Below are 11,799 nucleotides of genomic sequence, written 5' to 3'. Positions count from 1 at the left end.
CACTCAGACAGCTGCTGGCTACTGAGGCTAACAACCCAAGGTTGACAAGTAAAAAGGCACAGTCCCGATGTTACCAAACCACATGGCAGGCCATTAATTTAAGTCCATTGAAAGTCCCAAGGTTGGCAGAGCATGGCAGGCTGCTGAACAATGACACAGCTACACACAGGGTCCAAGCATGCCATAGGCTGGAGACCATTCACAAAGCTATTTCTTATATATGGGAAGCAGCCCACATACCCAAAGGCAGCTACTCAGCTGCTCACAATAGATTCCACCATGGAGTTGATTATCAGTCTCATCATTGGGAATACTACATCCAGCTGCCCAGCCACTCAGCCAGGCCCAGCCAAGTTGACACACAAACATAACCACCACACAGGGCTTTAGGGTGGGGTCCAGACACTAGTTTGACCTATGTGTATAATCCATCTCACTGGCCCCAGTTCTTGGTTCTAGGATGGATATGAGATGCAAACGGGTCAAATTCAGGGAATATGGATGAAATAATTGAGAAAGAGAAGTTGAGCTGGTAAGTCTAGAGCTTATAAGTCTAGAGCTCTGGGGGTATAAAGGTGTTAGAGGGGCAGAGACACCAGGTAAAGAGAACTTACCTGAGAAAGAAACTAGCAAAGTGCACAAAGAAGTGAACAGATTAAAAGAGACTGAGAGACAAAACCCTGATGTCAATGTTCAACCACCCAGATCCAGCCATGCTTGATGCTAAGCTCAGTGGTAAATGAGTCAATAAAACTCTTGCTTTACTAAGCCATTTTGAATAGGACTTTTGTCACTTGCAAGTAAAACAGCCTTGATGAATACACCTTTTATTGATCTTACAAAACCCAGTTTGTTACCTCTTATGCTTGGCCTTTGCTGTATATTGCATTTTGAGAAGTAGCTGTTTTCACTCTCTTCTGTGCTATTTCTATCTTTATAGCTACTTCTCTAATTGTACTTCTCCTTCAGTATTGTAATTATTGTTAGACCTTCCGTTTTAGGGCAAAACTAATGTCTTATTAATCACTGAGTTCCCCATGCTTGTCCAAAATTTCAGACATAGTAGATACTCCATATATATGCACTGAATTTCATTCTGAGTACTCTTTTGTTAAACTTTGCATCCTTCAATGCTTTCCCTTACATTAGAATTAAAATCTTAACTCTTTGCCATTGTCGACAAGGCCCTACGTGATCTGCCTGCCTCTCCCATCTCAATGTCTACCACAATTGCTTCATGTTTTTCCATGAGCACAGCAAGCCTGTTCTCAGCTCACAGTCTTTGCACTTGCTGTTCCTTCTCCTGGGAAATCTCTTCTCCCAGACATTGCAGGGATCACTCCACCACATCGTTCAGGGCTTTGTGTAACTATCACCTGATCACAGGGGCCATTCCTGACCATCTTACCCACATAAGACAGCACATCTATCACTCTCCAGCCTTTTCCCTACTTTACCTTTCTCCATGACACTGATCACTACTTGACTTGACATTATAGAATATATTTATTTCTTTATTTATCACTGTCCAATCTTCTAAAAGGAGCCCTGGGGGTGCAGTGGTTAAGCACTCACTTACTAACAGAAAGGTCAGTGTTTCAAATCCACCAGCCACCCTACATAAGAAGTATGTGTCAGTTACAACCTTGGAAATCCTACGGCAGCAGTTTTATTCTGTCCTGCAGGATTACTCTGAGTTGGAATCAACTTGACCCAACAGCTGTGAGGTTTTTTTTCCCTAGTTAAAAAATCAAAAACCAAACTCACTGCCATCAAGTTGGCCCTGACTCATAGGGACCCCTCCTTGGGTTTCTGAGGCATCTCTCTACAGAAGTCTCTACAGAAGTAGATTGCCCAATCTTCCTTCCAAGAAGTGGCTGGTGGGTTTGAACTGCCATGCTTCTGGTTAGCAGTCAAATGTCTTAGGCACTATGCCACCAGAGGTTAGCCCTCTAGAATGCATGAAGGCAGGGATTTTGTCTGTTTGTTCACTATTACAGCCCTAGCATCTACAACTGTACCTGTGCTCACAAACTATTGGCTGCTATAATTTTAAAAATAAATTTAAAAGTATGGAAAGAAAAAACAAACCTTAAGATTGAAAAATAAATAAATAAATAAAAATGAACCTAACCTAAATTGTAACATAATTACCCAGGAAAAACAAAATTACTTAACATAACTTTTAAACATAATACTTTGACTAAAATCCATCATGACATGTAAAATTGCCATGAGTTGGAATCAATTCAATGATGTCTTAAAACTATAACAATAAAATGACATATGGGATAAAAAGAATTACAGGCAAGAAATCTTAAAGGTAACTAGCAGGTTTCTTGTTTGTAGTGGTACTGATGTAGAAATTCTGAAACCATTTTGTGCATACTATGGGATTGAGCAACTGAGTAAATATATTAATGCTTTGGGAACTATAGTCCTCATTGTGGGGGAAGGGGTTTACAAATATAGGATGGAGAACAAAGAAGAGAATCTTATGGTACTGAATTAGAATTACAGGTATCATTGTGAAGTCCTTTTGCTTCCTAACTTTGCTCACAGACAACCACTAAAAGAAAAAGACATTGCAGTAGCAATGAACACACTTAATACTTAGATCTTGGTTTTTAAATATCATTTCCCACTAAAATGAACCAAGTTTCCTTGGAGAAATGGCTGATTCCAGACTGGGGCAAAAAAAGTACAAGATGATTTTGGGACACATTTGATTACTGAGAATCTGTCAAAAGGACACAGGAGTTAGCTATAAGGAGCTTAGGTAATCTACTTCCGTAGTGATAGCACCTCAGAAACCCAAGGAGGGGTCGCTATGAGTCAGATCCTAACTCCACAGCAATGAGTTTAGTTGACAGACATCAAAAATAATAATGATAGCAAAATTTTAACATACCAAGAACTATTTGACATTTATATGAGGATTAACATTTATGAGTTCAAAGTGATATTTTTAAAAGTCAGTAACAGAGAGGAAGAATAAGGAAACGATTTTCATACAGAAGAATAACAGCTGATATGTTTAGAAAGATAAATTAGGAAAATCTACATTTTGTAAACCCCCAGAAGCTCTGGTGGCATAATGGATAAGGCATTTGTCTGCTAACCAGAAGGTCATTGGTTCAAACCCACCAGCAGTTCCGCAGAAGGAAGATGGGGCAATCTACTTCCATAAAGATTTACAGCCTCAGAAACCCAATGGGCATTCCTATGAGTCAGAATCAACTCGAGGATAGTGAATTTGGGTTTTGGTTTGAGTGTATTAACTAATTCACACAAGATGATCCATGAATGTTGAAACTATTGAGTGACGAGACTTGGGAGTAACAGAATGTTCACATGGTCTCAGATTATTTATTAGTTAGAAAGGAAAAAGGGTACCTTTCCAATGACAAGATCTGGCTGACACTACTCTGACCAAGTGATCAAATTCAGCATCTTCAATAATGGGACAGACTTACAGTATATTTCTCCTGATGTGGTACAATGGAAAATACTCAACATCATGTATGGTCTGTTCTTACCAAAAGTTTTGACTGAAACTAAACATTGAGGAAACAATCAGGCAAATTCAGATATGAGACTTTCTACAAGGCAACTGACCTGCATACTTCAAAAACATCATCATAAATGACAGTAGCAACAAAGGCAGGGGACTAAGCCATGGCAAGCTATTGTGATACATGATCCTTTACTGAGCCCTGAAATTAAAAAAAATAAAAAGCTTTGAAGGATATCTTGAAGACAATTAAAGAATTCTGAAAGTGGGCAGAATTAATATTAACATATATGTGTATGTGTGTATATACAAACACACCATAATTAAACATATTCATACACACACATACACACACACATTGAATGAATAACCTACAAGTGCAATGAAAATACATTTCAGACCAGATGATGGTTGAAGCACAATGAAAAAATATGACTCACCTCCCCAGTGGCATAAAAGTTATTCTCTTTATATTCAGGAAACAACTGGAAAAACTGTATCAGTGCACTGTAAAATGAACAACAAAAATATTACATAGCATTAGAGTAACTTCATACTCTGCTATCAGATCTAACCCTTTGGCAATAGGTTTTAAATCTGTGGCACTCATAGGTACAACACTTATTTGTCTCTGGTCCTACTAAATAAGACCAGAGTTCCTATGTGGTCTTTTTTTTCAGTCTTGTGTACATAACATACCATACTCTGTGGATAGTTAGAAAATACTTGTGGGTTCCTTTGTGATAGTAAGAAGTTCAAACAAGTGGATATCAACACCAGTGGCCATGAGGGTTAGTGCCACCCAATGCAATAACTCACGGTATCTCACACACACACACACACACTCACAGAGAGAGAGAGACATGTGGGCTGGACCAACCAGTGCAACCCCCATCATGGGCAGAGTGGCTCAGCCCCACCCTGACCCCTTCCCTTATGCAGGGCCCAGCTTTACAACACATGGCCCACCCCTCTTGGCTCTGCCCCCTGCTGTTCCCCACAGCTCCCCCCATCTCCCATTGCCCAAGACAGAGATACTTCTCTCTGCCCAATAGCTGGCACTTGTGGTCCACCTGCCTGCACCCTGATTGGCAGGTGACAGGTGCAGAGGTGTGAGTTACCACACTGGGTGACAGGTGATACCAACCCTAGGGATACCATTGCCTTGGCTGTCCCTCCCCCTACAGCACTGGTTCACCTGCAGCTGCCATGGACCTTGAGGTCATTTTGGTGTCACCCCCTCTGATAGCGTCAGAGGGTACATTCTTCACCCTCTCACACTCCACTAGTGACGCCACTGGTCAACACTCTGGGCATGTTTTCAAATCTCTAGGTAACCAAGTTAGATCATCTAACTTTTGAGGGGACCCATGAGGTACAGGTTTCTATTAAAGAATTGTTACATAGCAATTCTTCAGAAGACTTTTGCAAACCTTTGAACCCCCATTTTCCCAAGTTTGTGGTGAGGTAATAGGAACCTTAGTTATTTACTAATCTCACTTTCTAAGGGACTCTGAACATTTGCAATGAAGCTCTCAGAATGCCAGGGTGCTTATAAACAAAGAGCAGAAAAATTGTCTAATGACTATAGTCAAAATAAAAACCAGGAAATGACAGCAGGGATGAAAGTAAGTGGACAGTAGCCTCTAGGTTCCAAAAATCACGTTTATTTAAAAAATGCCAACAGCCACTTACGTGAGCTATGCTACAATAGATTTAAAGACGAAAAGAATTATTGCATAATAAGCAAGAAAAGGATAGATTTTTGCCTGATTGTCTATCTTATCAAAAATTTTTCAAGGGAAACTAAAGTTTGTGAAACTCCAAAGAGCCAATATGTTGACCCACATGCCGGGCCTGAGAAGATCCCTGCTGAGGGACTAAAAGCCGCAGAGAACCATCCAGTAAAGGTGAAAGGCAGGGAGGCCCTCCACAAAACCAGGAAGAGAGAGCTCAGGGTTACAGAGAGGTAAAACAGGGTCATCAGAATCACAACTTAATTTTCAAATGCTCCATGAAAATTCACCATTAGACACTACCATAGAGTTTCAGTGTATTTCTATATTTATTGTTGATAGTGGCCTTTGTAGCAACCAAATCTGGGAAACAGCATTATATAGCTTCCATGTTTGTGCTGGCAACAAACGGGCTCTAAAGTGAAGATAAAAATAGTTCATTAGCCTTCTCTCCCCCACCTTCAGAGCAAAAACTACTCTCTTTTTGTTAGTTGGAACGGCAAGAGATAATTTAATATAGAAAATCCCAATGAAGCCTTATGCTTTAGCTTAGAGATTATATTCTTGGAGTATGTATTGGAGAGTTGTTAAGGTTGCCAGATTTAGAAAGTAAAAATACAATGTGCCCAATTAAACTTGAATTTCAGATAAGTTTGTTTTTTGTCTTTTTTTTTTTTTTTTAATGTATGTCACAAATATCGCAAGGCACATACTAAAAAAAAAGTACTCATTGTTTATTTGAAATTCCAGAGTCATGGGGCATTCTGTATTTTATCTGGCTGGAAGTCCTAGTTGGAGTAAAAAATCTCCTAGGTTGCTTCTAGCTTGAAAATGCCAGGATTTTGTAGCTGAAGTTTCCAAGGTAAATCCCCACGTGAGGAAGTTATCACAGAGCTTAATTTCACATTAATATCAGAACAAGAAATTAGTTGATGGAAGTAGACCCTCAGTAGGTGTTTCTTAAATGGTTTAATGGGGAGTGATGAGTGAAAAACGTAAATTTAGTAAATTAGATTTGCATATGCCATTTGCTAATTTAACTGTTTCAAAGACTATCCTTACCACATGGTGAGAGTGCTTGAAAAGGAATTTGAATCATGCCTTTCTGAAATTTCAAATTGTAGAAGCAGAATGGCTAAAATATATTATATGTAATACACACATACATGTGTGTGTACATGTGTATGCATGTGTGTGTGTACTCCAAGTATACATGTATTCATCCTCATAAAGAGCTATATGGCACAGGAAATATGTCTCTCCGGGTGATTCCATTTGCAACCTTGCTGACCTTGAGCCAAGGTCTTGTCTGATAAGTAGAATTTTAGCAAAAGCTTCCTGGTAGCAGAAAGGTACCTGAAAGGGCAACAGGAAGCTAATTTTTTTAAAAGAAAAGTAGGTCTGGGCAGGTAAGAGAAAGTGGGTGGAAATGATATTTCACTGTAGACTCAAAGAGCCCATCCTAATGGAGTCAAAACAATAACTACTACAAGGATATTCAGAAGAATCAAAGCTAAAATTTTATAAGCAAAAGCTCTACAACAACAAAAGCAAAGCAAGATGTGTCTTCAGTCACTAAACATTTGACTGAAATTAGCTCAGCAACAAGAATCTAGGAGGATTCCAAGAGGAGCCATTCTGTGTTCATTCTACATTTCATTTGGCCAAACCACGATCCTCTCTGCCCCTCACACATAATGAATGTTCTTGTATATGAAACTGTTTCGTACTCATATTGTTAAGAAGCTTTTCTTAGCAATACATGTTACTTCCCATTTTGCACCCATAGTAGCATTTCCATTTGGTCATTAAGAAAGCAATCTTAGGCTACTACTAAATTGTAAACACAAGGAGAGCAGGGACTATGTTGGGGTTGTTTATTGCTGTATTCCCAGCACCAAGAACACTGTCTAACACAGGAAGCAATCAATAAATAGTGGTAGGAGAAGGAAGGGTCCAGCTAATTTACACAAAATCAGAGCTAGTAATTTTTTTTCCTCCTAAACCAGAGAACATAATAGTTCAAGAAAATATTCTAGATAGCCAAAATAAATAAATAAAAAATAATTAAGCATCTTGTTAGGAAAAAAGTTTATTTCTGCACACAAAGAAAAGCTGCATAAGTGTGAATGTTAAATGTTCCTATAGGCGTCTATTCCTTACAGCCATGCACAAAAGGAATGAGATTTTCAGACAAAAGGAAAGATAGTTTTCAAAGGAAAAAGAAAGGTCTACTCTTTAAACCTGCAGTAGCCCTTTTATAGGTTTCAAAGCGACCTTCTTATTCCAGACACCCATCTGGACAGCTGGAGAGAAGAATGCAGTCATAAAGGGAAATAAATATTGTAAACTATAAAGGAAACAGCTGAAATCAGTTTTCTGCACTACCCTTGATTAGCTATTTTCCAGCTCTAAGAGCCTGAAGCAAAAAAGAACTAAAACAGCTATAAACAATGGATGCTTTGAAATAAGTTCCTTTTACATGTCATGCAAGAGGAGATGTACCACATGTCAGCAGTAAATATCCATACAGAGGGTCAACTGGAAGCAGGGACTGTCTCTGGGGGAGGGGAAGGAAAGACAGAAACGCAAGTGGGCGTTGCAAAGCTCTGGCTCCACAGAGGGGCTCATGCATTTCTTTAATACAGAACCTCCGCCCTCTGGGTGTTTGCTAGTTAAACAACTGAGCTTGTTTGGATTGAAGCCAAAAGAGGGTTGTGGGGGAGGCAGAGGTTCCGGATCCGGAGATGAGAGTACACAGTGTTAAATGAGAAAGATGTGTCTGAGTATACATGTGGGGACAATCGTCACAGTTATGTCTGTGGAGGGAAACGAGAGGTGGGCAAGCTAAGGGGAGAGAGGGAACCTTAAGAGGGTCTGCTAACCTGCTCTGAGGAGCCAGTGTACCTGGAAGTAGAAGGGTGGGGCCCCAGGCATCCTCCCCCACTCCCAGGAACTGAATGAAAAGTATTAAAATAAGGGGTACGTGGTAAATAAAAGTATAGAAGCCATATTCTTTTCTGGGTCAGCAGGAGGGGAGAGAGAGGTGATACTGGAAGAAAGGCCCAGATGCTTCTCTTTAGTCTCTCCAGAGCCATTTGCCTTGGGGAGAAAGCAGAACAAAGAAAGATTTTGTCAGACATCAAACAGCTCTGACAAAGCTCTGACAGGCCTCCTTTTAGATTCACCTTCAACTTTGGGATTGGGTTTGCTCACCAAGTAATTAACAGAATGAGTGCTGGGGAGGGTGTGGTGTGTGTGTGTGTGTGTGTGTGTGTCTTGGTAGTTAACCCTTTCTGGCTACTAGGATTCCTTTCAGTAGGTGCTTATAAGGCACAAACTGGTGCCCTGGTGATCTGAAATAGTTCAGGACGTTGTTTCTAGGAATAATTTGTTGTTGTTGTTGCTGTTATGTGCTGTCGAGTCGGACCTGACTCATAGCGACCCCTCCACTGGAAAATTTTGACCAAATGAGAAAGGTCACTTACTTAAAAAAAAAAAAAAGTACTAAAAGTAGCTACAACAAATGTAAGAAAAAGAAAGCAGTGACATGGACACTGTTTGATCAGTCATAGAATTTTACATTTCCTTTCAATTTTTTTTTTAAGCAAAAGAATAATTTTGTCAAGTAAAGGGAAAGGGAAGTGACCAGCTAACAAAGTAGGGATTCAGCCTGGAAAAGTCAAGAAGGAGAACCAAGAGAGAATGAAAGGTTGCATCTGAAGGCCACAAAAAGAGGAGTTCTGGGAAAGAAAACAAACAAAATCTGAAAACATGTCCCCTAGTAAAATGTAAAGTTAAATTTAAAGTTGGAAAGCAAGCAGAAACTCCCAGGAGTCCAGTTGAAAAGTTTGAAAATAATCTTTAGCTAAAAATTCTGCTCTGCTTCCATTGTTTCTTAACAAACAAACCAAACTCACTGCCATTGAGTCAGATCTGATTCATAGCGACCCCTCCTTGGGTTTCCCGGGCAGTATCACTACAAAAGTAGATTGCCCAATCTTCCTTCCTGGGAGTGACTGGTGGGTTTGAACCACCAGCCTTCTGGTTAGTTTATAAGGCACCAAATTAAAATTAGGCTTTAAAATTTCAGCTCTTCTTATTACTTTTTCTGCTGGCTACTTTCACAATTATCCTTGTCTATAAATGATAATGTAGACTGTAACAAACTGGAAAATAATCAAGCATGTGTATGTGTGTGTGTGTGTGTGTGTATATCACCCATGTAGAAGTATCCTTAAAAAATCTTTAGGAATTGGACTACAAGGAACATTAAATAATAACTCTACTATCGGGTGACATTTTTCTATTAAGACACAAAAAAACATCGGTCTAAGGAAGACCAAGAGAGAGCCAAGGCATTTTACCTGTACAAATTTCTTGCCACGTCATCTTCATTGACTGCATATCCCCGGGGATCATCAGTAAAACTGAAGCCTGTGCCAACCTGAGGTGAAATAAATAAGTAGGTATAAACACAGAGAAGCACATACCTCACAGCCCTTCAAATAGAGCCTACCAAGGAAGGAAATTGACCTTGTTCCAAAGGCCAAGCCTCTGACCTCAGATTTCTGCCATCACCCCATGTGCATTTAATGACCTTCCTGGAGGATGCTGTGCTCCACCTATTTTCCCCTTCAAAGCCCTAAAGAAAGAGCACAAACCTCAACGCTGAGTGGTCCTGCTTCCGCAGTGGGGATCGTGCCATATGTTTATTTAAGGAGGAAGTGTTCACCTTTCCTGACCCCCGCTACAGCATCAAAAGACCCAACGTTTCCTCCTCTCTGAAACCTGCAGGGTACATTACTCAGTCCCGCCAAAAGGAACTCTCTAGTTTGGAGACTGCAATACCATTATCTTTAAACACTGTCTTGACCTAGTTTTGAGCCCCACTGTGGAGGTATGGAGGCCAGTCCCTTCTTGAGCAGCTGATGAAGTCCACTCTCCAACCATTCCTGAGCCACCAGGCATCTACCCTAATTGCTCCAAGGACAGGTACCCAACAAATAAGAAGACATGTATGCCTCCCTCCCAACCTTGCAGCATTACTCAAAATGCCTAATCCCTAGGAAGCCTGCAAAACCTAGCTAACCCCACCATGCTTGCCCTACATAAACCTTCTCCTACAATTCCAACTTGTTACCTTGTCCGTGGTTGCAGCCTTCTGTGTGGCTCTGTGTCATGACGTGTTGTGCCTCTTTATCTCTGGGAACTGTGAGTATGATGTACCTAGTTCTTTTCATAGTCTCCTTGATTCATCTCTCACACTTTGCACATGATTTACATCCCACAAATTTGTTACAGCAAAGATAAAAGATAATTGTATGTGCATTTTTTCTTTTATTTGTAAGAAATATTCCCAGTAAGCCATTTTACCTTCAGTAGATAAGAGGTTTTAAAATAAACTAATTATGACTGATTTTAAATTAATCTTTCCTAATACCCAGAAGTTAATAGACAACAGAAGAAAATGAAGAGACAAAGAAGCTACTAGTTATTTTGTTTCAATCATTTTATAAGGAATGCACCACTAAACAGATGCAAAGGCATCTATTTGTTTTCTTTAAACACCCAAGCAACACAGAACATTTAACTCAATTTTGATATTTAAATACGGAATTGAAGACTGGCAAGAAGAGATGTTTGACAAAACGTAGACGCTAAAACAAGAATGCTAACTTTTTTCCTATTTATTTGTTTGTGTTTCCAACCATCTAGGAAATGAGAAAAGTTAGAGAAATTAGTCAGGGGCAAAAAGATGCCAAATGTGCAGAAACTGGCCCAAAAGTTACTCTTCTATTTTGTAGCTTTTGGAGGCAATTTCAGAAAAACCCAAAGAGAATCTCTTGCTTAGTTTCAAGATGAGGAGGCATGCTGGTCTCTGTGATAACTGTGATAGGCCAGGTTTGACTTTTTCTATTTGGAACTCAATTTGAAAGATGAGAAGTTCAGAATATATATAATTCTAAATATGTGGAATTCATATCAGCAGTAGAAAGAAACCAATCCCTTATCCTGGGTGGCATAACTCTGTGAGCTGAACATTTTATAAGATTAAGCATGAGGAGAGGATAGAGGTCAGCAATAAAATCCCCAAACTCAGATAGGTTGATACATACTAGCAGAATAACTGAGTCTCAAAATGGTTTCAGTTTTATAGATTAAATTCCATTTTAAAAAGAAAGAAACTAAATCTCTTTTTTCAAATATACTTAATAAACAGAAGAAATACAAGAAAAGCCAACACTGAGATTGCATACGGTCAGCGTGTACTCACTGGATTATCGACATAAAGCATAGAAAATGTAGTGGTCCAAGGGAAGTCTCTGGTGCGCACTATTAAACAAAGAAGAGGTCTGAGTCTGTGTCATTAATAAAACTAACACAACCACCTACCCTTGTTGCATCAATAAACTTTTAGTGTTCTTCCGGGTACTGCTTTTCAATCTCACAGTAGGGGATAGGCAACAGTGCCATTCTCTCTCCTTCTTCTTCCCCCAACCCACAGAGTTTTAGCATTTAAACTGAAGCTTGGAAAGAAGACCTTGT

General features: G+C 39.6%; 1 protein-coding gene across 1 annotated transcript in view; it reads right to left on the bottom strand.

Moving 5' to 3' along the window:
• The window catches only part of CPVL (carboxypeptidase vitellogenic like), a 201,084-nt gene that overhangs the window by 145,856 nt on the left and 43,429 nt on the right, over positions 1-11,799 (bottom strand). The window contains exons 4-6 of the mRNA XM_042781603.1: positions 11,528-11,586; positions 9,618-9,697; positions 3,955-4,021 (exon numbers count right to left, since the gene is read on the bottom strand). Coding sequence (XP_042637537.1) covers positions 3,955-4,021; positions 9,618-9,697; positions 11,528-11,586 — 206 coding nt within the window. The remainder of the gene's footprint in view (positions 1-3,954; positions 4,022-9,617; positions 9,698-11,527; positions 11,587-11,799) is intronic.

Source organism: Orycteropus afer, unplaced genomic scaffold (genome assembly GCF_000298275.1).
Source record: "Orycteropus afer afer isolate SDZICR_OR568_19922 unplaced genomic scaffold, OryAfe1.0 scaffold00008, whole genome shotgun sequence".
NCBI classification, from domain to species: domain Eukaryota; kingdom Metazoa; phylum Chordata; class Mammalia; order Tubulidentata; family Orycteropodidae; genus Orycteropus; species Orycteropus afer.
This window is presented reverse-complemented; position numbering and strand designations above follow the sequence as displayed.